This window comes from Lycorma delicatula, chromosome 1, assembly GCF_047948215.1.
Source record: "Lycorma delicatula isolate Av1 chromosome 1, ASM4794821v1, whole genome shotgun sequence".
In the NCBI taxonomy this organism is placed as follows: Eukaryota; Metazoa; Arthropoda; class Insecta; order Hemiptera; family Fulgoridae; genus Lycorma; species Lycorma delicatula.
The window spans coordinates 206121997-206149723 of NC_134455.1; the positions used below are offsets into that span (position 1 = coordinate 206121997).

Sequence of the window (27727 nt, forward strand, 5' to 3'; positions counted from 1 at the left end):
CTTTTTTTTCTTCTTCATGAGTTATTGTACACTGATAAAGCAAATATTAAATTTTATTAGTTCCACAGCAGTACATTTTAGATTCTTAATTTATTTTAAGCCAAATTCTACTATTCTGAAAGTGAATTGTTTAATATTTACTAATTTAAAATATTTCTTTTAATTCAGTCTTGCTTCATACATTTGGCCAAAGATCTATGATTGAGAAGAAGGAAAAGTCACAGATGAAATAAAAACTAAATTATGAGTTTTTCACCTAGTAAGGAGTATTCCAGGCATTAATTAAAACCACTCAGACCACTAAATTTGAATAATAATCTGGTGTAAAGAGAGTTTAATATAAAATTTAATAAAATAATTGAAATCACTTTATTGTATTTATTTATTCATCCTAGTGGATATTTTGTTCTGTGCAAAACAAAGTCATCTTACTACTTTCAAAGTCAGAACCTTCCAGATGAAAGGCAGAAGTATCGCTTGGCCAACTTAAGGAAAACATTTACCCTTTTAATTTATTTAGATGTTAATAAATTTGTATTTATACGGTAAATGTAGTTGTTGGACTGGTCAAACTTAATTTTATAAACACCTAATTTTTTTACATTCATTTTCAGAATTTATATTGAATGTACTTTCAAATGATACATTAATTTTTTGCTTTAAATTTTCAGTCTCAGCCTTTTTTGTGGTTATGACACAAGTAAAGCATTTGAATAGTTAGAGGTACATGTAAGAATTAGACTTTATAATATTGATGGTCTAATGGATGTACAACCAATTTCTATGTTGAACAGAGTTTTCAATCTCCTAATAACTGGTTGTTTCAAAATTTAATAGGTTAATGATGCAGTATAAAACAGGATCCTACTAAAATAAAAGATTGAATACCAATAAAAATATAAAAATAAGTAAAACTTCCTGTTAAGAATGAGTGAAGATAATGAATTTTTCCCAGCAAAATGGGTACAATAATTTGTTGTTTTATACTCAATCTTTTTTATAACTGTGATCAACATAAAGCATGTGAGGTACAAACAGTAGTTGCTTTCTATCAGATCCGTATGATACAAATGCATTTTATAATATTATAATATGAATGCTTTAAGTTGGGATGATGCATTCTATGAGATGTTCATTAAGTAGCTAATACCTGCAGGTAACAAAATCAAGTGTCGTTATAGAGCTGAACAACTCATTTATTTTGATGGGCTTGGGACAGATCAACAAAACATAACAAATGCTTGTTATCTTGAAAACAACTATGCTATTTTTAAGTGACACCAACTCTCTTACCTGCAATTTAGTAGGTTTGATACTCTTAACATGCACCAGTACTTGGCCTGGTGATGATGGCAGTTAAAAACTAACTTACCTAACTCTTTTCTTTTCCCTGAAAGCCTGATACAGGATGCTGATTATTTTTCAGAATTTTTATATCCTTTGAGAATGGTTTATGTCTTGATAGGTTGCCTACAACTACAAGATAATGATATGCAGCATGCATAATTGTAAATTTATAAAACATCATATAAATTATCAGACTGGTAAATTGCTTAGCCTGGCAACAGTGTTAAAATTATTTGAAAAATAGAGATTTCACACTTGCCTCACCATGACCATATTGAAGTAAAGATTTTAATTTTGATGTTTATTATGCTAAAGAAATTTTTTTTTAAATTTGTTGTAACAAGTGATAAAATTTTTCTCTGAAAGTGATCATACCTTGAAAAACATTTAAATTATATGTATTTGAAGAATAATCATTAATTCCAACATTTAAATTATATGTATTTGAAGAATAATCATTAATTCCTTTTTTAATGGTCTGTCAGTTAAATGTTCATCTTTGACAAACATCAATTCAGCAGAGTAAAATTTTAATATTATTTAAAATTTTATTCCAAGATTTATAAATACTTGAACTACAGAAAAATTGTTTAAAACTACAGAACAAAATTGTTTTACCAACACAGAAAAAAAAACCACCATCAATGCTATCATCAACCCCTCTCCCTTATTATTTACTTAACCTAGCCCAGCTATCTTTATTATCATTCCTAAAAGGGAAAAAATTGAAGTAATTGTACAACTATATATGCAAGAAGATTTGTTGTAATTTTGTAGTGCTTGTCTAATATTTCATCATTTCCAATTGCAAGACAGAAAAATTGATAGGTAAACAAAATAAGCTGCTACTCTATTTCAAATGTAGTTAAATTATTTTTAAATGAATTCTACTTCACTGTAGAAACTGAAAAAAATACTGTATAATCATAATGAGTAAATGTTAATTTAAATAACCTGTATCAGCATCAGTAGAATAAACAAATAAAAAAACATGTTTTTTTTTAAACAGAGGCAGAGAAAGCAAGGTCATGAGTGTTGTGAGGCAGACATTAGATAATAACCTTCAGAGGTAATTTTGGAAAGACAGAAATTGTAATTCAAAAAGTATCTCAGATGTTATAGTGATACCAACAAAAATATTTAGTGTTTTTAAATGTCTTTACAGTAAAAATTCATATTAGTATTTATATATATGATCACACACACACACATACACACACACACATACACACACACACACACACACACACATATATATATATATATATATATATATATAAAATACTCATTTAATTACTTTTCTATTGTGTAATTACAATTTTTATTGTGTAATAAAGTACACTCTATAAGAAAAATGATATTTTCAGTACCATATGTTAAAAGTAATGAGAACAAGTAAAATATAACCTAATTTTCTTCTTCAAATTTTTCCAATTAAAAAAAAAAAATCTAGATTTATTGATCAACTTGATTGAATGACTTGTCAGAATGTTTAATAAAATAAAACACTAAAAAAGCTCTAGTTTTAATAACTAATAACTACCAAAATTGGTAAATTATAATAACAGAAAATGTAAATGTAACAATTTTTACCCATTTTCATCTTCATAAGTGGCTTCTTTGCTACCATAGTAGCTAAAATATGAGTCATCATACAACGTTGTTTGCCGCTCCAAACTTGGCCTCCTGTTTGTACCTGTAAAGAATAAATTAAGATAAAACTAATTCTTTCAACTATACACAAATATAAAAAGTAGCAGTCATCATCTTTTGTTTACTGCCGAATAATTTTTATATTCTATTTAAAAGTTAACGACTTTTTTAATGTTTTTAAATTTTTCTCAAAAATCATTTAAAATTCACTTAAAAAGAGGCATATAAAATTTTTCATCACACGGATGAATTTTACCTCAGTTTTAACATCATAAATATTGTCATGAGCCTTTGTTAATAAGCTTAGCTTATTAAGCTTAGCTTAACTTCCACATTTAACTTCCTTTTAACTAATTATTACATGTGAATAAATTGTATGACATAAGATGTAACTTAACTGATGTCTATTAGATGTCAGATTTCAGTTCAGCATCCTTTATTTAAAAAAAAATTATAAATAATTCTTGATGTACAATTAGTTTAAAATCTTTTCTTAATAATGTAATAAAATATACATGAAATACACAGATGTTAATATATGTTGCTAGCCTTCCATTAGATTCTTCAAACATCTTCAGAACTGGACTTTTTTGTTTTGTGTAAAAATAAAAATGTTGTCAATAAAATCATTTTGTTTTGCATTTATTTTTTTAAACAATTTTTCTATTCTTTGACAGTACGCAGGTAAGGGCTCTTTTTTTTATTTGATCAACTTCAAACTCAGCAGCTACTTTTTTATGGATTAGTTGAACACAACTATCAACTACACATGTGATTTGTATGGACCTAAATAAAATATTTATTGATTTTCTACTTATATATTTCTGAGCAGAATTATAAAAAGTAACTGAATGGAGATCAGTCTAGAAGTAGTGAGTTGACTGCAAAATGTCATTGAAGTGATAAGTTTCCAGAAAAGTAGACAATGTTAAATCTGAATTATTTTTCACTGAAATTATAAAAATTATTCTTAAATAATTTGGATTCAATTTACCATCATCCAGTAGCTATCTAATTTACATTTATCAAAACAGAAACTAATATAAATTATTAGATGTTAATTGACACACAAAATAAGAAAATATACTGTACATAACTGCAATCTAGTAGTTGCAAAACCTGGAATATCACAAGGAGTAAGATTTTGGATAATTACATTATTTGAAATACAATATTAGTGACTGGATCAATTATTAATTAACTGGTTCCTATAAATTATTGAAATTGAACGATGTTGGCATTAATTTTTCTCTGAACGGGTATGTTTTATTGCTAATCAGTGTCTTACAAACACAGCAGTTATATGATTTAAAATGTTAAAATCTGAAGCATATTCATAATTAATTCATTGGAATTTGTTTACATTTTGACATCAATGCAGTATAAACAGTCAAAACTAGTAATCTGTGATAGTAATACCAATGTATGATATCACTGAAACAATGATTTACAATCAATATATGTAGGTTATTATAGTCAAAGGTGATAAGAAAGCCAGGGTGACTAAAATCACAATTAAAAGTCAGGAAGAAAGTCATTCATTATTATACCTTTTAAAATGTGATGATCAACATTTAAATATGGGAATAATCAAATTTGTTCTCATATAAGTGTCTCTGCTTAACAGACAATCTGGTTTTATCAATTCCAAAATTTAATAAAACTACTACCAAGATAAACATGCTAAATGTAGTCACAAGTTAAGAAAATCATATCACATCCATATCATTAATGTTATGGTAATGTTCTTTTGTTTTCTTTATGTTTCACAAAATAGAAAGAAATTAATAAACATTTTGTTATTCTAAAAGTGTAATTACCCCTAGCAGTTGCTGTGGACTCCTATAAGAAAGGAATAAAATTTCCTTTATAAAATAAATTGATATATTATTGTATAACTTAATTCTAAAATTTGAAAATTTTGTTAAACATTCATACTTCTGTTATGTCGAGAACTGTTGTGCTGTGTGTTAGGATAGTAATTTGCATCTTCATAAACACTGTTTGCTGACTCCAGGTGTTGAAGACTACCATAGTTTTTATAATCATCATACCAGGTACTGCTTTGTCTGTAATGAAGATGATCATTATTAATAAAACAGAAGTTAGCAAAATAGATAAAATGAAAACTGAACAAAATAAATCATTTGAATGTCAGGTTAATGAATAAACTAATTTACCTAACTACATTAATTAAACTTTTTCTTGTTTGCTTTTTATATACCATTAGTATTAAAGTAATCAAGTAATTATCTGTATATATAAGAAAATTTTATTTATTTATTTTTTGTAATAAATTTTTTTTTATATTAATCTGCATTTTTGTTTCATTGAAAGATTGTTGTGTTAAAAATGATCAAAGAGCAAGTTATATATACTTTGTTGCACGATAATTAGATGCTAAGAGGTTTCTATGTCTTTAACTATCTTAGTTTATTTGAAATCTATTGTCTCTCACAACTGAAGTACATAGAAATTAATCAAGCATTTACAAGTACAAGTAACATAGTTGTAAAATGTAACGTAGTTGAAGAGCATGTTTTTCCAGAAAATAAAGATATTTTGAAAGGTTTAAGGTATTAAAAAATTATGTACTGTTACTGATTATCAAGTATATGTAAAGTAAGTAATTTTAACAAGTGATACCTTGGAACTCAGATGTGTGTCAGTTAAATAAAAATAGAATACAAGTTAACTGATTAAATAAAAGATAAAAATGCAGTGATGGTTAATTGTATTTAGAATAAATTAAGGCCAATTTATACATAAGGACAAAATGGATATGGAAATTCAGTCTTTCTTAGTCATTATTAATACATTAGACTAGATCAAAATACTTGATCATCACACACACACACACAAATCTCTCTCTCCCTCTCTCTCTGTGTGTGTGTGTGTGTGTGTGTTGTTAAAAGATCATACGGTGGTGGGTTTGTAAATTAGTTGCAAGTCAGTTTACAAGAATAGTGATGATATATTTATTTGTTTTTATTTAGGATAAATATAAACGAAGTGAATAACTAAAATTTAATTATACATCATTAGACATCACTGTTTCTTTTTTTATTAATTTTATGTAAAGATTTACTACAGAATGATTGTAAGTAACTAGCTGTATCATAATCATTAATATGCAGTTACTGCAAAACTACATCCTACAGCTTTATGTATTTCTCCAATTAAATAAACTCTCATTTAGAAATCTCAGCCGTCTGCAAAGAGTACCAAAGCAGAAATACATACAGGTTTCTTAAATTAATTGTTAATACCTTTATAACATTGAAAACCAGTGATCAAATCGGCAAGTACTTTATAAATTATTTTATTAAGTGTGAAGGTAACAAATGTTCATTACAAATATTTTAAAGAATCTGTATTATAAATTAAATGTTTTGTTTTTAATTACAATTACCAAAAAGCCTTTCAAAACAAATACTTCAATAACATGTTGAACTTCAACAACAAAGGTTGAGTTCATTAAGTGGTGGCATTAATGGTTAATTAAAAAAAATAAAATAAAATCTAAATAATAAAAACATACTAACATAAAATAATTTATTTTTGATAATTAATTATTAAGCGCCTTTGTGTTAAAATTTAAAGTATGCAATTACTAAAATGCTAACTTCTAAGAGACAATCTATCAAGCACTGTAAGCATAAGTCAATATGAAAGAAATAGGCAAAAACAGAATAAAGATTCTTAAATTTGTAAGAAAGGTGAGAGTTGAGTTCAGTATTTTGCTTTGGTACTGGTTCACCAAAATCTCTAGTTTTCCCAGCACTGGTAGATGACCAACCACTAAAGAATCTCTAAATTCTGCTACTACAATTTCTGTTGCCATAGTTTAGTTATTGAATTTCAAGAAAATAGCAGCCTAATGTTTAGGATGATATCAGCAAGATACAGGTAAGACTGTCTATTATCCACAATATAGCATTTAATATTTTCTGATCACTGTCTTTATTTCCATTCTGCCCTATGCTTTGATTTCCTCTTTTCTGTCTGATAAACCCCTAATAAAGTTTTGGAGTTTGTTAAGTTATTATCAATAGAAAACAAAATTACTACCAGTGAGGTTTGTATGAACTAGCAGAAGTCATTATTGCTGCTCTAATAGATGTTTCTTACATTTTCAAATACTGTGATTCACCCAGTACTGACATTAGTTGTTTAGTCTTATTATAATGTTCATGAGTTAATAAAAATCTTCAGGGCATTTATAGTAAAGAATTGAATTCAATGAAGAGAGTCTAAATATTTAGTCCCTCTTATCAAGCACAACCTACAGAATACATCATAATTACTTCTTATTTAAAATGTATATTCAAATAAACTTTGTCTATAACTGATAATTAAGTACTAAACTATTGGACTTAGCAGCATCCTGTCATTAGTGTTATGTATTGCATAATTTTTAATGTTTTGATTTTTTCCAGTCTATAAAATTTCTCTATCTATAGAATGTTACTTTTAGTTAAGACCATTAATATTATGTTTTTTTAAGCTTCACTAATATTTTTTTTTATCCCTTAATAAAATAATAACATTGAATTTTGATTTTTAACTATAAAATATTTATTTTTATTTACTAATTCATGTAAATGAAGGGTAAAAATAATTATTAATATTTTTAAAGAATAGTAGATAAATTTGATACATATTATAACACAACTTCCTAGTGAAAAATGACTCATTGCTGTGTCTATATCTGCATCACATTAGTTGGCGGTATATTTGTAGATAAGTGTTTTACTTTACTGAATATTGCTTATTATACTGTTAGTTGCATTATTATGTGTCTTATTTTCCTTTGAGATGTTGAACTTCAAAGGAATGAATTAGTAAAGAGTTTTTTCTCAATATTCCTAAAACAGAATTCATCCGTTGTGGCTGTAGTCCTGAAATTGGCCTCAGTAATATCTGGATGGCAAAATACCACATAAATATTTTTAGAAGAAGAGTCTATTAAATGTGACAAATAATGTGAAAAATGCTACATAACCATTTAAATTACACATGTACTTGTCAATGGAAAACTGTATAAAATCATGTTATACCTTTGCAAAGAATTCTAATGAAACTACTATAGCTTTCAAGGAATATTTTTAAAATTAGCAACATGATTTAAGATTTTCAGAGATTTAGAAGTGTGCAAAGGTAGCAGAGATCAGCTAATATACTTTAATTCAAAAGTGTTTACAAAATAATTTACATGTGTTTATATGTAAATACTTTTCAAAGTGCGTAATTATTGACGGCCAGTGTAATATTACTATTTCATTCAGTATAATAAAATTTAATATGTAATTTATCAAATTAAAAATAAATTATCATTAATAATGTAAATGTCATGATTTTACTTGTAAACAAAAATAAAACTGTTTTTATTTATTTCTCTTTATTACTTACTGAAGATCCCCTTATTCATAATATATAACAAAAAAGTTAATGTCAATAAAAGTTACAGACTGTGCAATGTTTAGGCAAATGGAACTGGATCAGTTTACAGTCAATGCTGCATGATGATTTAATGTAGTTAGCACCACATCTATCTGTTTTGATTTCCCTTAGTAAAATAAGATACTGGAATGGAATGGAATGCAAAGTTGGCGGGAGTTTATAGATTCTCCCTACAGATCGCAGAACCTGGACAGAGTCCCTTGCTGCTGGATGATTCTATCGGGCGTGTTTTTAAAGGTTTATTTTAAATGAGGGTTCAAATTTTTCAAGTTTTGTCTTATTTAGTATTTTGTGTTTTAAGGACGGATTTAATTGCATTCCATAAGATACTGCAGTCAGATTAGTCAAGGTGCCAATATCTTTACAAATTCAGTTACCATTATCTAGATTATGAGCCAGAAATTTTTGTTTAAGAACATAGTTTTCTACTACAAAACTATAAAAATTCCCAAAAAAGAGGTGACTATTATAAATTGCTATAAAAGATTTGAATCTCAATCATAATTCAACATTTTTGCACAAATAAACTATTTCAGAATATGTTATAAAATAAAATGCTTATCACAGTCCTTCAAGAAAATTTATTTAATGGTCACAATGATAAAAAAAGATCAGATATATAATTTGAAATACCCAAATGAAAGAATAAACTGCAATATAAAAAATAAACAATGATCATTTACATAATCTCTAATAAATTTATATGATGTTGAAATTCCGCTACTGATAAACCAGGTGAACATTGGAATACTTTCTATGAGTAATTTTCTCTAATTCCTACAAGTTTAATTTAAGACTAAATCCAGTTTTATTCTATTCAGTGTTTAACATTTTCTTTAAAGATCAACTTTTTCTTGTGTGACATATTATAAATTTGTTAAAAGTTTGTATAGTAATGGAATCGTTCAGTAATAATTATCTGAAGGAAAAAAACTGGTTTTTACCAGTAATGATGAAGAAATATCATTTTTTCTTTTGTTTATTTGTTCACAGCATGTCTGAAAACATTATTTTTTAAATAAATGTAAAATATTTGCATCCATTTTATCATATAATTTAAACCATTTTAAGCAATATTTAGGCCTAGATTAAACAATCCTATTTCATTTTCTTATTGCAAACTTATACTGTTTTATCAAAACTTTTCTGATAGTTCATTAATATTTGTTTATCTTTAATTTTTTTTGTGAACTTTTCCTAGAATTTTCAGGAAGATTGTCTGTGTATACTTATAAGTAGAAACGTATTTGGATTGTTAATCCAAATAACAGCTAAACACGGCTTATAACTGTTTAAATTATGTAGCAAAGTGTAAACTTTTATTTTAGCATTCCTGTTTATTTTAAAAGTAATGTTTTGAAACATAATACTGCAAGATATTGTGAAAGGACACTCTTTCAATAGTAAGTGAACCAATAATTCATTTATTTATTTATTTACTGTCTCTTCATAATTTTTAATCTAAAAAAAAATTAATGTACAACAATAATCTATTTTATTATCAACCATAACTTACCTGTCATCATAGTCCCACTTACTTTTTCTATTTCTGCAAATTAAAAAAAAAAAAATAATAAATCAAAATATTAAGAGGTACAATGTAAAAAAAAGAAGAAATTAATGATTTCAGATGTTGAGGTTGGACTGCTACTGTGTTAGTACAAAATATCATTGGGAATGATATTACTGCATAAGTAAATGAATAGTTAAACTCATGTCTTTGAAGAAACTAATTTCTCATTAGTGATAATAAAAAATACTTGATGAGCATTATTAAGTAAGTTGAGACTTTTTAAGAAAGAATGCAAAAATGAGCAGATAGAAAGAAGTCAAATTAGCATTCCGGTGACTACAAAGAAAAAAAATGAATTTGAATTCAAATTAACTGATAGCATGTTTCTTGTTTATGACATAGTGTAACAATTGCAATTAAAATAGACTATTAGATTGCTGTGATTAGTAGAAATGAACATCATAGATTGGGATAAGTCTGAACTCACTTACTACTTATAATTGATCTTTTGATATTCAGAATAAATGTATAACATTTTACGCAACTTGTCCAAAGTTAAGGATCATTTTCCATTGCTTCTTATTGGCCAACTTGACAATTCACTCACAGTTTGACAAGTGATTAATCTAACAGAAAAAACCGACACATTTGCATATTTTGTACTTTTACATAGCTCTAAGATTTTAATTTTTACATGCTTTTCTTTAATTCACTTTCGTTCCACGGTTAACGTTTTCGTTACACGGTGTAGTACAGGTGCGCAGTAGATAGGTATGCACGATCGACTCATTCGTTCAAACGATTAATACTTCTCGAATGATACATTCGTTCGAACGATTTATACGTCTTCATACAAACAATCTAAAATTATATTTTGTGTCTTGGGGATAAAAAAAGGAAAAAAAATTAATTCTTTCCATTAATTAATTTCTTCCATATCAGTATCAATCGCAGTTTTGCTCAATAGAAACAAGTCAACATTGCAATGTAAGTTGAAAAAGAGAATGCCAGCGTTATTTAAAGAGTAAAGCTAAACACCAGAAGAGAGAGAGGTTCTATTGGTGCTTAGAAGTCAGCGTTTTTAGCAAATTCATGCAGCAGAGTCCACTGAAGAGCGCGAGGGTCAATTTGATAGTTAACGCCAGCGCTCAATGTTTTTAGACTTAAAAATAATGTCTATTGAAAATAATGGTTTAAAAATACTTTTTTTAACTTCGGAGAGATGACATTCATGTAATAAATCTGAAAGACATTCAGTTTCCTGTCATGTACGGCTATGGAATTGTTGAACAACGAATGCTACTTTTGATTCTGTTATGGGCATTAACAGTGCAAAAAATTCAAAGAAGTACTATAGACTATGTTGTTTTCTATTTGGGTCCAAAACTCTTTACTGAAGGGCAAACATATGTTAGCCTCAGTAGAGTTAGATCCCTTGATGGACTTTGGATTTGGACAATTCAAAAGTAACTAGTAAAATACATTGTAACAAGGATACTTTAGAGGAAATGGACCATATGAGAAATACAGGGTGTCCCATATAAAACGCAACCCAACCTTATATTGGTAGGTATTGAAATAATAAAAAAGGCATGTGTAAATGTAATTTTTATTATTACCATCCATTACCTTACATTTAGAGTAAATGTTGGAAGTGGCCGCCATCTTCTTGAATACAAGCTCCAATTCTTTTTACAGCGTTTCTTGCAACTTTTTTCAAATTTTCTGGCTGGATATTTAATACAGCTTGTTCAATATTGACTTTCAATTGTTCAAGTGTTCGTGGTTTGTTGCTGTAGGCTTTTTCTTTGAGGTAACCCCATAGAAAAAAATCCGCCGCAGTCAAATCTTGAGATCTTGGTGGCCACAAGCCTCGACCGATAACACGATTACCAAAGACTTCCTCAACGAAATCAGAAGTTGAACCTGCGTAGTGCGATGTCGCACCGTCATGTTGTAGCCAGCAGTGTCTGTCTTCCTCTTCCAAGAGTGCAATGAACTGAAATAAAATATCCTGATATCGTTCTACATTAATAGTGTATTCGAAAAAAATAGGACCGATTATTTTCTTCCGCGATATCGCGCACCACACGCCCAACTTCTGCGGGTGTAATTGTTTTTCGTGATAAACGTGGGGGTTTTCAGCACTCCAAATTCTACTGTTTTGGCTGTTTACGTAGCCATCCAAATGAAACCGTGCTTCATCTGTGAAAAATAACGAATCCATAACATTAATTCCCTCCCGCAGAAATCGACGGAACCATTGACAATATTGTAGCCTTTTTCTTCGTTGGGCTCAAGAAGTTGATGAACCATTTGAATGCGATAAGGTCGTAATTGTAATTGTTTGGTCGCCCGATGAACAGTTGATTTAGACAAATTAATTTCAGCAGACAAACGTCTGATCGATTTATTTGGCGAGGCGAGTAATCGGTCTTTGATTTCAGTGACTGTATCTGTATTCAACACTGACGCAGATCTTTTCTGTTCCTTGTTATTAACAGAACCAGTTTCTCTAAATTTCAACTAACCTTAACACTGATGTTTTGTTAGGAGCTGGTTTATCTGGGTACTTATGGCGAAACAAATCTTGCACTGCAACCACTGATTTCATACTGAAGTACGACTCAACAATGAAAACACGTTCATCTAACGAAAACACCATCTTGTCTCTAGCAATACACTGAACGTTATGATTGCATTGTTGTTACTATAGGTAGTGTTCTACTGCGTCCCCGCGATGTTCAGATGTTGGACGAGTTCATTTCAGTAACGATTAAGGGAGTAGGCTTGACTTATAAAATTTCATGGATGAGTGATTAATGGGTTGCGTTTTATATGGGACACTCTGTATAATGTGAATTATGTTTTATAAATTTATATATAATTTGATTAGTCTATATATTGGATTAAAAAATTTAGTTTAATTATAAAATGAAGTATAATTAATTAGTTGATATTTAAGTATACAATATAAATTAATTTCTAAAAATTTGATAATATTTGTTTAATTTTTATTTTGTAATCCTAAAAAAGTGAAATTATACTAAGAACATGTATTTATATAATATGTATAATCTATATAAAATTTACTTTACTAATAAACTTTTTTTCATAAAAATTTCATTTGCTGTAACTAAATATAAAACTAAAAAAAATTAAAATTAAAATATGTTTTTCTATAAAAACTGAAAATCTAAAAAAATAAATATTTCAAAATCATACTAAAAAGTAAAAAATATAATTTTCAAAAGTAAAGGACTACTGAAAATTAAGTTTAGCGTATAAAATAACTCAGTTCAATTCAAGGAAAAAATTATCCAAACAATGGATTACTAGTAAACATAAATAAAAGATAATTTTGTTTTCAACAAAATAATATTTTTAAAATTGTCTATTTTCACAAGACCACAATGATAAGCATGGGGCACGCTTTCATAATCAATATCTACATAAATCCTTTAAATATGATGAGATTTTGATGCAAAATGAAAATGATAGCTTCAATATACAATATTTAGTAAATTTCTTTGGATGAGCTAAAAAAGTTAAGGTGCAAAATAGAACTGAGGTCTTTCCCTATGCTTTTCATTGTGGTCTTGCAAGAATAGACAACTTTATATATATTATTTTGGTGAAAATAAAATTATTTTCTATTTATGTTTATTGGGTAATCCATTGTTTGGATCATTTTTATCCACGAACTGAATTGCATTAATTCATATGCTAAACTTAATTTCTCAGTAGTACTTTAGTTTTGAAAATATTATTTTTTACCTTTTAGTAGATGTTTAAATATGTACTTTTTATATTTTCAGTTTTTATAGAAAAGCATGTTTTTAAAAAAAAAAATATTTTTTTTTATTTTTAAAATATCAAATGATAAAATTCACCTCAAAATTATTAATTTTGTACAAGTATTCAAAATTGTTATTTTACTCTGTCAATTTTATTTATTATCTTTATGCAGTTGCATCATTGTTATTTTATTTCATATACACATATTGATAGGAAATAACCACTTATATTTAATTTAGGTTTTTAATGTTGTTTTGATCAAGACTCTTCTACCAATTTCTTTGGTCCTTTTAGCTAAATCCTAGGCAGTTCCCTTATTTTATGTTGTGTTAGTGTGCCTTATCATTCCTGACATGATCTATATCTAATGTACAATTATGTTTTGATTTAGATAAAATATTTATTTATTTTTTGTATTTGGAAGAGGACTTATTGGCATTAGTTGATATACATTTCAATAACTAGTTCTGCTTTTGCGCAACCCCTAGGGTAAGATTTACTCTGAGAGCCCAATTTGGGCATACTGACTCACATACTGCTCGTAAGAGACCACAGGCAGAAAGCTACCATCTCACTAAATGAAGCTACTGCCCCAATGCCTGTTTGGAAATTCCAATGTAGCAAAAAATGGACATAATCCTATACTTTAGATGGTATTGAAACACCCTTTCATAGCAGGTGATGTAAACCAAACAATCTGTTGTAAAGAAGGCGACTATTTGCATGGCTAATATATACCATATTAAGAAAACTTTATAACATCAGTTTGAATAAAGTTCTAAGTCTCAATAACACATTAAAGTGTAATTTTGATCATGATAGCTTTGCTAATGAATGCTACATATTTTATAAAAATATTAATTTAAAAAAATTATATTTTTATATTTTTAAAATTTAATTTTTTTTATTTGAATACTTGTAATAAAGCTCAGAAAATACATAATTTTTTTTTGTTTCTTCACATAATTAAAACATACATTTTTTAAAAGCTTCTGTCACAAAACTTTTATTGTCTTTTCTTATTTTATTAAGACTACTGTCTTTTCTTATTTTCTTAAAAAAACAGAAAATTCAATTTTTTTTTTTTGTTAAACTTTTGTAATAAAAAAGGCTTCTAATCACTGTTAACATTTAATAAAGATGAAATATTTTGACTAAGAGTGGTTGTTTTAGGATCTGATCATAATGCTATTCTTGCTGAGGTAAAAAGATAATTTGTGTTACATTTCACATTTTGAATAGGGATATGTTTGTAATGTATTTTATTTTTCTTAGTTTGTATGGTATGAGTACCAAATGAGAATTATCTTTTTAGGAGTGGGACAGATTTTTCATACGTATCAAATCTGTTGCATTCTGAAAAGACTGAATATGATGTGAAAAAAAGCTAGTACTATAAAGAAAGCTTTATTACAAAGAATGACAGTTTAAACTATGTTCTAGATATGTTTATTATTAATCAATAAGTTTATGTGGTATGGTATACATTTTTACAAAAAAATCCTAGAATACCGGACAGATAGAAGAAAAATTCAAAAGTTTAGATTTTGCAACCTAAAGGGGATCATCTGCTCTTCAGTAGTCTAGCATTCCACTTTCTCTTTAATATTTTGATCAACTCCCACAGTTACCAAACTAATTCCCCTTCCTTTCTTACCCAGTATAAGAAAAAATAAAGATTATTCTAGCATACTTAAGCATTAAAAAATAATTGTACTAGTAATGGACTGGTTGGTTAGAACAGAAGTAATGCATTTAGTTTAGGTTTTAATTTATTGTGTCTAAAACAAATTCACTATGATATTAATTATTTCATAAATATACAATAATACTTTGTCACTTTCTCATTATCTCTATTACTATATCTGAGCTATTTACAATTAACTGAGCTTTTTTATTTTATCTTTTTGATTTCTTACTGTCACTTTCTCATTATCTCTATTACTATATCTGAGCTATTTACAATTAACTGAGCTTTTTTATTTTATCTTTTTGATTTCTTACTTTTATCTTATTCATCTCTTGTTACTTATGTATGATATACTTTTATATGTGTATTTTAATGGATTCAGATGTATAAAGTGATTGATAAAAAATTTCTAACACTTGTTTGGAAGCCAGATGACATGCTTCTGGATCTAATTGCTAATTCATTAATTACGTCAGAAAATTCATCCTCATCATTCTATCTTATCTGTCTAATATCTAATCTTCTCTGTTTTTAATATTTGTTAGTTCATTTCCTTTTTTAAACTATGTACACTTCTGCCTTAAAGTCTGGTATTCCCATGAGCTAAGTTTATGGATCTCATCATTCTTATATTTTCTGATGACCTCTCTGATAATGTCTATTTGGAGAAGTGACTGGGAGATTATTCTTACTCCCAGTATATTTTACTAAAGAAGGCATCATTATATTTTAATAAACAATAAATTGTAATCGTAAAATGTTATAGGTAAAACTTAAATAACTTAGGTACACAAATAACACATGAAATATACACCAATTAACTTACAGTTATTATTTGTTTACATTTTTAAGTTATAGAGTTATAAAAGAACTTGATCACAAAGTAGTTCTGTAATAAACTTGAAAGATTTGTGATAGAAGCTGATGGTTAATACACTTGTATACTTACAAGATATTTGTCATAGAAAATATCTAAAATATGGTACCTTATGTGTTCTTTATGATTCTTTGGTCGGCTGTTATAAAAAAGAGGTTCTTGATCATGATCGCTATATCGATTCCTAGGAGGAGGTTCTTCAGGCGGTGTCAAGTATTCATCCCTATCCCGTGTGCGAAGTGTGTTACGACTATGATGTATTGGACCTGCAAAAAGAAATTAACATACATTTTACCACTGCACATTTAATATTTTTACAGACTGAAAACTTTCCTCAAGAGTACTACATTAATATATTTCTCATCTTAGTAATACATTCATTATCCTATCTTTAGTATGTTTCTTTTTTAAAACTAGCTCTTATAAACATTACAATATAAACATTAAAAATAATTAATTATATCTTTTCATAACAAATGACTTTTCACAATAAATTAATTAGTGCAATTTAATTTAATATTATAGGCTTTTTTTGACTTATTATTAAGTATAAATTTTAATAAAAATTTTTCAAGCTTTATGATTTTATTAAAGTTATAATTCATAAAGAAATATTTGATCATTACAATAAATGTTTATGGAAAAGAGATATGATGTTATGCTATATTATTAGATAAATAAATAAATAATAAAATATATATATATATACATTAAGGTTAATTTATATTTAATAGATCAACTCCAAGTACAGAATAATTGAAATAGGATGACTTACCTTATTTCATTACATAAGCACAAGCGCTTTCACAAACTTCATTCAGATCATCAGCTACATTACATTTATATATATATATATATATATATATATATATATATATTTTATACATATTTCAAAAAAATATCATAAACTTGCAATCCATGATATCATACCACTTACTTGCTTATAATTTTATGTTAAAAATATTTTTAAATTAATTAAATTTTATTAAAAATGTTTAAATTAAATTTAAAGTATACTTTAAAAGCTTATACAAAAATTTTAAACTTTTATTTAAATTAAAAATTTAAAATTATTATCAACACAAGATGTAAAATATAAAAAATTGTTTAAAATTATAAAGATTAATTAATTAAAATTAAGTTAAAATTAAAATGTAATTTTTTTTTTATACATGTGAACAGTATGATGTCAATATAAACAAATAAAATTAAAGTTAAAACAAAGATAAAAATTAAATAATTAAAAAAAATTAAAACTTTTAAAGCAAAAACAAAAACTTAAGTAAAATTATGTGCTAGATGTCTAGCACAATTAATTTTTTACTTTTGTTTTAATTTTAATTTTGAATTTTTGGCTAAATTGGTTTTTTGATATTTTCTTAGTGAGAACACTTTTGTCATAGTAAAACCTCTGAGACTAAAAGTTACAGCCAATTAAATTTTCTAAAACTTTCTAATGAAAAATTCTCCTGTTCTCAGAAAGTGGAAAAATTGTCACGCTTTTATTTGTGGTTGCAGATGAAATCATAAAAATTATTGCAGCATGCAAATTTCTCTCAACCTTCTTCACTGACCCTCACTTTGTCAATGAACTGTATCTGTGTTAAGAAATAATGAATGTAATTGCAAACCATATAATGATATTTTGTGATTCATTCTCAGAAAAATTACATTTTTATCTTCTCACTTTGTGAAGATTTAATATGATCTTAAATAAATAATAAATCTCATGAAATTGGCTACGGCTACTGACTTAAGAATTTATATTGTAATTAAATCTATTACATTGTAAAGTTATAAGTTACTTGATTCTGCAATGACTAAAAATTATTCTGAAACAAAATTATTATAGACATTTTCATTAAAACAATATTCATGGGGACTGGAAAAGATACAGGTATGGTAGGCTATTCAATATGGATTAACTGTGTAAAACCAAATTCTACACCTAGTGATGTATATGAATAATATGTGTTATTAAATTTTGTTATAAACAATTTTGGCTTTTATTTCTCTAACTTCTGTAAGTTGATTGTGTTGAAAAGGCGGCTAAATGTTTAAATTCAGAACTTTTAGCTTTCTCTTTTTAACTCCATTAATACTTCAAAATAAACAGAAAATAAGAATTAGTAAGAAAACTAACACTGCTTCAGTGGATTGATCTATTATTTTTCAGTAAAATCTCTGGATATATTTTGTTCATCTTAGTAAACTCAATTTTCAGTTGTTTCAATTACATTCCTATATGGAATAAAGATGATTTTGAAGTAAATCAGAATTTATTTGAGCCCGACAGCTTTTACATAGTTAACATGTTTTAATTTGCAATTATTATTTAAATTGATAAAGCAAACAATATAAGTTATGTATGCTATTTTTAAGTAAAATATTTCCATACATGAGAGAGAATGTGTACTAATAAAGTATAAATTAATTAGTGACTCATATGAACATAAATATTCTGCATGAGTGTGTGGGCACAGACACATAAACACACATAGATATAGAGAGATAGAGAGCAAGTAGTATTGTGTGTGTATGTGTATGTGTGAATTTATACAAGTGTTTTTTATGTTACCTGGTGCCAGATGATGACCATGTGGTATTTGCTGTTGGTGTGGAGGTTCATCAGTCTCATAAGAGTTTTCTCTGCTAGTCTCCAATGAACGTTGTGGTGTACTCATCTGGTGTGCTGCATTTCGAAACTGTGATGCACTGCTATTTGCATGCTGACCAACTGGATAATTTAGATCACTTGTGTAATCACTATCTTCTGAATAACCTGCTGGATATAAAAACATATAACTTTCAATACAATTAAATTAATTATTTTTCTGATAATTTTATAACCAGATGGCAAAAAATGGTTGATATCTTTGTGCAGTGATTTAACAGTGAGAAAATTGAGGTAGCTGAATATCCTCTATTTTACATCTGCATTATGACTGTTATTATCCACATATATTTTTTATAAATTATTTATATAATTATTTATAAGTTAATAAATTATTTACTTATAAATTATTTATAAGTTATTTATATAAACAAGCATATATGTTGAAATAAAATGAATATTCTCATCTTTTCAAACAAACAAAAAATGTAGTGACAAGATACCTTTTCATTTTAAAAGTTTAGGTAATTATGATGATAAAAAAGTAATTTTGAGAATTGTAGATGTCATTTAGAAAGATGTGAATTGAATCAAACCTCTGACCCACTTTAAAAAGACACTCATGTTTTGCTTTTCATTAAATCTATGGATTTCATTCAAAGCCTGTTTTAATCGGATGCATTGCTATAATAATCCTAATTGTTTATCATGCCATAAAAATAAAAACAGTCCTAACTCACTTAATTCACACGCTACCACTAGTAAAAGTTTTAGTTTATATGATTTAATATTAATATTAAATAGCTTTTTTTTTTAGTTATTTACTAAAAAGAAACGCTACAAAGTTTCTCTTATTTAAAAAATCCTTTATCCCTTCTTAACTATTCTCACAGACTAAATAAAAAAAAAAAGGTTTTTAAGTTTTATTTTGCTAAATTACAAAACTAAATGGACAAACACCTTCCTCTTTTTAGTTATCAAGCAGACTTCAAACTGTCCAGCTTTTCTAAATGTGAGTTTGTTGCTTTGTGCAGAGATTTTAATTTTGATGTAGACTACTTGAATAGTAGTACGCTGCTGTCAGTTAAAATGGTTTATAGACTTGAGATCAAGGCAGAATAGCCTATAAAATTGCTAATTAGAGTTTTTATCGCTTGTGTAAAATTTCTATCATGCAGTATTACAGATCTTTTCAAAAAAACATTTTCTTGATAAAATAACAGTTTACTAATGGTGACAAAAAATAATCTCTTTAATAATTGTACTGATAGTAGACAACAGTTTATCAAACCATAACTAGCAGATAATATATCTTAACATCAATCAAAACTGTAAGCCATAGTGTCATAATACAAATATACATGTGCTTAACATTAAATGTACATAAATAATAAAAAATTAATTATACAGATGTACATATGAATATTTGTATGTATATATATGTACTGTGGCATGTATTTATGCAGGTATCTCACCATACCAAGCCTGCTGATATGGAGATGATCAATTCTAAAAGTGACCTTCACTAAGTTCATCCTCAGGGACTGGCTAGATACTGAACAGCACTTCACCCAGAAAACAACTCAACACTACACTTTGGCATCAGTAAAAGCTGGGTCAGCTAAAATAAAGTAGCTGATTAACATACCCATTCTGTCAAGAAACAATGCATTGTGTATATTGCCTTTATTTAATAGAGGATATATATTAATTACAAAATAAAATTGCATAACCAAATTCATAAAATTAATTTTATAAGGGAAAACTTCAAACATATGGGTATGGTTGCTTTTTTAATGTAAACGAGAACTGCTTGGTGAAATTTAAACTTTCATGGTAGACTTCATTCCCAATTATTTTTGGTTTAAATAAGAAAACACTTACAAAATTTTAAAAATTCAGTTGTTTGAAATTTATTGTCAGTCAAACAAATGAAAAAAAAAAATGATTTTATTATTTTTTTTATGATTACTCCATTAGTTCAAGCTTATGAGTGAGAATAGGTGTTTTAAATTTCAATTTATATCAATCAATTTCTGATGTTGGGAAATTAACCACTCATACTTAATTAAATTACCTTTAACTATATTACCAAAGAAATAGCATAAGAACAAGGACAATGTTAATGAGAGTTTTTTCTTATCAGACATATCCATTAGGATTATGAAAAAATAAATTGTTCACTTGTCTGTAAAATATGCCAATTAGTCCTCATAAAAATTAAATACATATATATATAAAGTAAACATTCAAAATCATTATTTCTCCTTTAGATGCAACTTTTCAGGAAACTTAAAAAACTGATAAATTATAAAAAAAAAAAAAACCGAAATTCAATTTTTAAAACTTGTTTTTCTACTATCCCAATGATCATAATTAATTAAATTTGCATATGATTAAATTATTTTAAATTAAATTTTGATGTATGATTGCTGGTGATTTAAGAAATACATTTAAAATTGAAAGATAATAAATTTTGTTTGAACACAAAAGGGAAAGCATGTTTTGATTGTTGGAAAAATGAACAAAGCACATATGGGATGAAATAAATAATACTTCCTGTTTACTAACAAATTTCACCCATTTTCTTTGAAGTAAAAAAGTGTGGAACAAAACAATAGTACAAATTAATGTAAAAAAAATAATTTTACAATTGAATTGTTAGTCAAAGTGTACAAAATTAATTAAATTTTAAATCCAGTATCTTCATCTATGTCGCAGACTTCTACTATCTCTTCATTGCAGGATGGTAGATTATAGATAATGTTTTTATAAAATTTGAAAACATCATCAGATTGATTTTGCCATTCTTCTTGATTTTGTATCTAAAAATTCCCAGGAAATCTATTTATGTTAATTTTTATTTACCTTATCTATTTATTTACCTTAACACTTCCAACTTTTCTGTAAATTTCATATCTTTCCTTGGATACCATTGATGGATTTTTATTAAGAATTTTTTCTACACATTGTAAGATACAGTCTGCAGGTAAAAAACTGCTTCCTTTCAGTGGGAAACACAATAATACATTTTTCATCATTGAATTAATGAATACCAAAGAGATAATAGCGTTTGAAGATTTATGTTTTATTTTTTGAGAAATACAGCAATCATTGAATAATCTCAAAGTTTCCATCTCTTAAAGATTGATTTTACTTAAATCACAGTATAAAACAGATGAAATCTGTTTTATATTTATATTTGCTGATCTCCGTGGTAGTGTCTCAGCCTTTCATCCGAAGTACTGGGTTTGAATCCTGGTCAGGCATGGTATTTTTATATGCTACAAAATTCCATTTCCATACCCCACCCACAAGTTTCAAGCTTATGTGGTAATATCATCAAGCCAAAAAAAAACACAATTTTTCCCTTCAAATCAAATTTCTTTCCTCTTCCGTCCAAATCTAGAAAGCTGGATTTAGTCCTACTAAATACATTATGCATAAGCTATAGAAGTTTAATTACCTCAAGTAATAAACATCTTGAATATCTGTTCAAAATTGATTTTTCGATACATTTTATTCACCAAATAAATGTTATTTTTAAGTACTTTCCTTGTTTAATTTAATTAGTTTCTTCATTCTAATACAATTATTGTATTTGTTGCAGATCAAAACATAAATTAACTGCTAATTCATCTGTTTCTTCTTTAATAAAATAAAAAATGCATTTGCTCTTAGCTTATGGATTTGTTTTAGTCATAACATTTACTTGCTCTACAAAAGATGGAGGTAATTTTTTTATTTTCTGGTCAAAATAAGAGTATGCACTCTAAAAACTGCTTGCAGGGAATCTAAAGCCTATATTGTATTAAATATCCATTTGAACATTGTAAAAAGAAGTTTTTCATTATTTTCGCTGCAGTATTTATTATGGATTTCATGAGGCTTTCTAATGTTTAATACAGAGTGCAACTATTGACACTTTGATTTTCTGTAAATTTAGAAATCTATAGTAACTTTCTTAAGTTTTCAAGCTAGCGATGGAATCTCTAACTTGGCTTTTTCTGTCCCCTCCTTCCTTTTTTCAATAGCTTCTCGAGCATATATCTTTTTTAACATTATTGGACAATCTTGTATGAACTACTTTGGTTATAACTAAAAAAATATTTTTACAAACAGTGATCTTTCCACCAGTTTCAGATGTAATAAAATAAGGAGCAGAGAAAGCATGTGCAAGCCCATAAATTTTTATTTGTCTTTGCTTTATTTGTTTTTTGTCTAATTATTTTTTTTTGTAACAATTAATAACGAGGTAGTTGAAGATTGTTGCTGTTTGTCAGGAACTTTATAGAGTTAGGTTAGAGTAGTTAGAGTTAGGTTAGTGTATTTAACTATTACTGTACAGCTGAAAGTCGGCTGACCAGTTTTGAGTATTTCTGATTGGCTGGTTGGAGGAAACACCATTTGACTGAATACTATAATTGGAGAAAACATTTTTTGATTGAAATGTCAATTTCTCTGTGAGTTTTAAAATGATAGAACACATGTTTTGAGTGAAAAAAAATGAATTATGAATCTCTTTAATATGAAAAATACCAATATGTATCTAACTCACTTTTTTCTTTTTTTTCTTGGATAAAACTTGGTTTGAATGTTTGCTCCTTATATATACATATAAATATATTTATTTATTTATTTTTTACTATCATATATACATATATATATATATATATACACACACACACACACACACACACACACGAGTACTTAATTTATTTTTGTATTATAACTGGTTTCACTTCACATTTATCAAGTTCAAAAAATAAGGGTGGATGACATCACTTCTGTAAAGCATGATAGTGGTTGATGGTTCAGTAGGCTTTGAAACAAACTTTATTTGGGGTAAACTTCTACTCAAGGTTTATTAAATATAATGAATTTAAAAATAATAGAATATAAGTTGTTGATGTACCTTTAATTCACAAAATGATTCATCACTTTTAGGCTTGAACATAAGTGATTAATGCTTATCAATTAGAACATTTACGAATTCATAAAATACATACAATAGATTCTCCTTAGTACATCAATCATTACCTGATACCTATATTTATTTTTCTGAGGGGAAAGAAATTGATTTGTTTCTTAAATCTCAGCTAACATTTCTAGATAGCCTAGGCTTTGTGTAGCAACGCAGCTATCTGGCTGAACACCATATATAAATATACAAGAAGTTCTAAATGTTTTCTTTTAAAACAATCATCTTCCAAAATGCTTTTGTTTGAAATCATAGTACATTTATGTACAAAGCTGGTGTAAGGGCGACAGCCGACCACGTACAGTACATTTACATATTAATAAAGGATTTAGATGATAAAGAAATCCTTGCATGATAAAAGATATTATATGCAAAACAATAATTATATCACTTTTATAGAAACTCAAAATTTGGCTAAACCTGAACCAAATACTGTAGAAATTACTTGAAGTTTAATTGAAAAGTCTTTTGATAAATAAATAATTGTAATTCTTCTTAATTTATCATAATAGCCAATTAGCTAAGAATATATTATATTTAGCTGTGAATGACTTATTATTATACTTTTGGTCAGACAAAATTGCCAATAAAGTTCTGTTTGCTTTACTTGTAAACTATGTCATGCACAACAGAAGATATGAATTGTACACTAAAGAATTAAAAATTATGCATTATTTCGGTTTTTATATAAGATAAACCAATGCTAGATCATCATTTTTCATACACAACTGATCTTACATGACCAAATATTTTTATTTTATAATTCTATTAATCTTTGTTTGTTTGCTATTATCTGTGCTAGTTTTCTTGCATACAACAATAAAAAGAAATAAAATAATTGTTTTACTTTTTTTCTTAACAATTCATTCTAATGCTATAAGTGCTGCACTGAATCATTAATTTCATTCATTATATTCCTTTCTTTTATGACTAGGATTTAGCAGGATGGGAATTTTCAATAAATTTATTTCTATTATTTTTACACAGAAATTTTTTGTGTAGAAAATCTTATCATTTAATCTTATCATCTTATTTCATTAGAAATCTTATCTAGCAAGGAAATATTGAATTTTATTAGTTATTTAGTATAAAATTACAATAGCATAAATTAATAGTTGTATAAAAATTTATTATTCAAAACTAAGCAAATAAGGGCTCTCTTTTTTTTATATTTTTATTACATTGTTAAATATAAATCAAAATTCTATAAGTGTATTTCACACATGTAAGCATAAAATGATGCCTAACATTTGCTTTATTTATAATGCAGCTTTTATAATTTGACTATCAAACACATAAATTTTATTAATGAAATAGTAAACAGTAAAACAGGTACATCAGTAAAAAACATAAAATCATTAGCTTATACTAATATGATTATTAATTTGTATTTTAAAGGTAAATGCTACTACAAGATAAAAATAAACAATTAGCAGGGATGTACGTATATTTGAATGTTTAAAGATTAAAACCTTTTTTCATGTTTCTAGAAATTTTCTATGAATTAAACTTTGATCTAATCTTTAGCCAACATCTTTGTTATTTCTTGCTATTTAAATGTGAATCCCTATTTTTAAGAATATTAGTTCAGAATAAAAATAATAAAAAAGCATGTCTTTTATTTTTATTTTTTTTTTACATTTTATTATTACACAGAGCTGTTTTAGAACAACTTCTTAGAATTTAATTCATGAATAATACAATTACTCATTATAAGGTAAATGTTATTAATAATCCTAGAAAAGGAATTAAATAATTAAAATAAAAACATATACATTTAAAAACTAGGTCAGTTTCCTTATCAGTCAAATAAAATGAAAATAAGAATTTTTTTAACATATAAATTCATTACTTTAAACTTATTTTTATCTTTCAGTCTTTGATTATTTTTTATAAATTGCAGTACAACTACATTTAGTAATTAATAATTAATTATCCCATTCATTAATCTACATACAATGTAAACTCTAGTCTAAGGGTTAAATAGAGAACAACTATTGTTAATCATCTTATTACAATAATTTTGATAAAGCAAAACATAATTTTTGTTTTTTTACTATAGTCTCAAATGAGTCAATCATTACCAACATATTATGACTTTACTCATAATTGACATAAACAAAGTATTATCCATCTGATTTAATTTGATAAAATATAAAAGTTAAAATATTATGAGACTTCACGCAACATTAAATAACTATGAATAATTAATTACATGAATAAATACCTGATAAAAATGCTATTTCCTAACTTATAGTCAGATGTAAATTGCTGAGAAGTGTTAACATCATACTGTAACATTGTTTCATCTGTTTGATACTAATTCCAGTGAAAGGGTTAAAATACGTCAGAGAAGTTTAGGTGGAGAAGGGTGGGTTATTTGGAATAGACCCAGAATGGAGAGAGGTGATTTAGGTGTTTTTACTCATGTACTGGATACAAAATGCGCAGTCTTAATAAAACAAATTGAATGGAAAACACATCTGTATTATCATTTAAGTGTACTAAAAAGTCAGTACTCCAAAAGTCAGAATTCTAAGCCTTTTAAATCACAATGTAATGCAAGCTCCTTATCATACTTATTTAAACATTATTTCCATGACGAATAATAATTTGTAATAAATTTAAATTTAGTTTAACAATTTATTTTTATTTGCAATATATATCTACACATCTTACAATTTGCATAATTTGTAGATTTGAACAAAGGAAAAGATTCAAATTAAAAATCTTTAGCTTTCAATTTTTTTTTAACTGATTTAATTATTATATTCCAGAATTTTAAAGAATTCACTTCTAACCAATGTTAAAAACTAATAGGTCAGTGGTGAACACTGCTATAAAATATAATAATTGTATTTAATATCAGTATGTTTTTATATTTCAGAGTGAATGAATAAGTTGAAGACAACCTCAACAAAACAATGTGTACCTATTTAATTACCAAAGTTGTCATATAATTTATTCCAGATACTGCTGCAGTACTCTAATTGCTAGCACCAGGAAAAGGCATCAGACAATAAAAATCCAGTTAAATTCAATCCACTTATGGCCAGAAAGACAGAGGAAAATATGTATAAAATAGTTTCATACAATGTTAATCTCCAAACAAAAAAAAAAAAAATTCTTGGAGATGACATATCTCATTCACACTTTTTTTAAAACAGAAAATTTGTTTATCATTCTTTGCATCTGGGAAATTCTAATAAATTGTGTCACTAAAATAATTAAAAGTTAAGAAAGTTTTGTTAGCTTTTACAATTGGTAATCAATTTTAAAGCAATAAATAAAATACATCCAAAAATTAGGTAGGCGTTTGTTTGATCATTATACATTGTAAAAGAAGAACCACATCTTTATTATAAAACACTGACTACAAAAATTAAGATAAAGCTCAAATATTTTTACTAAACCATGTATTTTACTTTCAACTAGGTATATGCTTTCGCTTACACTGTAAGTTTACATACATGAACCGGTCAATAGATGATTTTTACCGAGTTAGTTTTTATGTTTTTTATGTGATTTTCTTTTTTACCTAAGATTTTTAATTTGTTTGGTATCTATAAGTTACATATTTTTACAGTTTTAATGTTGTTGCGCAACCACCTTAATTTCAGAATAACAACTAGCAAATCTAAGTTGGGTTAAAAAATTTTTATGTACAGCACTAAAAAGAGCTTTTAAAATGAGATACAAAAAATGTATATGCATTGAAGTCAAAAATAAGGAATTCTGTTAAAAGAAATTCTGTTAAATTCTGGAAAGGAATTCTGTTAAATCTCCTTTCT

At 26.8% G+C, this 27727-nt stretch overlaps 1 protein-coding gene across 1 annotated transcript in view; it reads right to left on the minus strand.

Annotated features, from left to right (window-relative positions):
- LOC142317747 (uncharacterized) overlaps positions 1–27727 on the minus strand; it is a 507996-nt gene that overhangs the window by 9266 nt on the left and 471003 nt on the right. The window contains exons 8-12 of the mRNA XM_075354295.1: positions 18920–19123; positions 16451–16607; positions 9980–10012; positions 4939–5069; positions 2941–3043 (exon numbers count right to left, since the gene is read on the minus strand). Of these exons, the coding sequence (XP_075210410.1) occupies positions 2941–3043; positions 4939–5069; positions 9980–10012; positions 16451–16607; positions 18920–19123 (628 nt within the window). The remainder of the gene's footprint in view (positions 1–2940; positions 3044–4938; positions 5070–9979; positions 10013–16450; positions 16608–18919; positions 19124–27727) is intronic.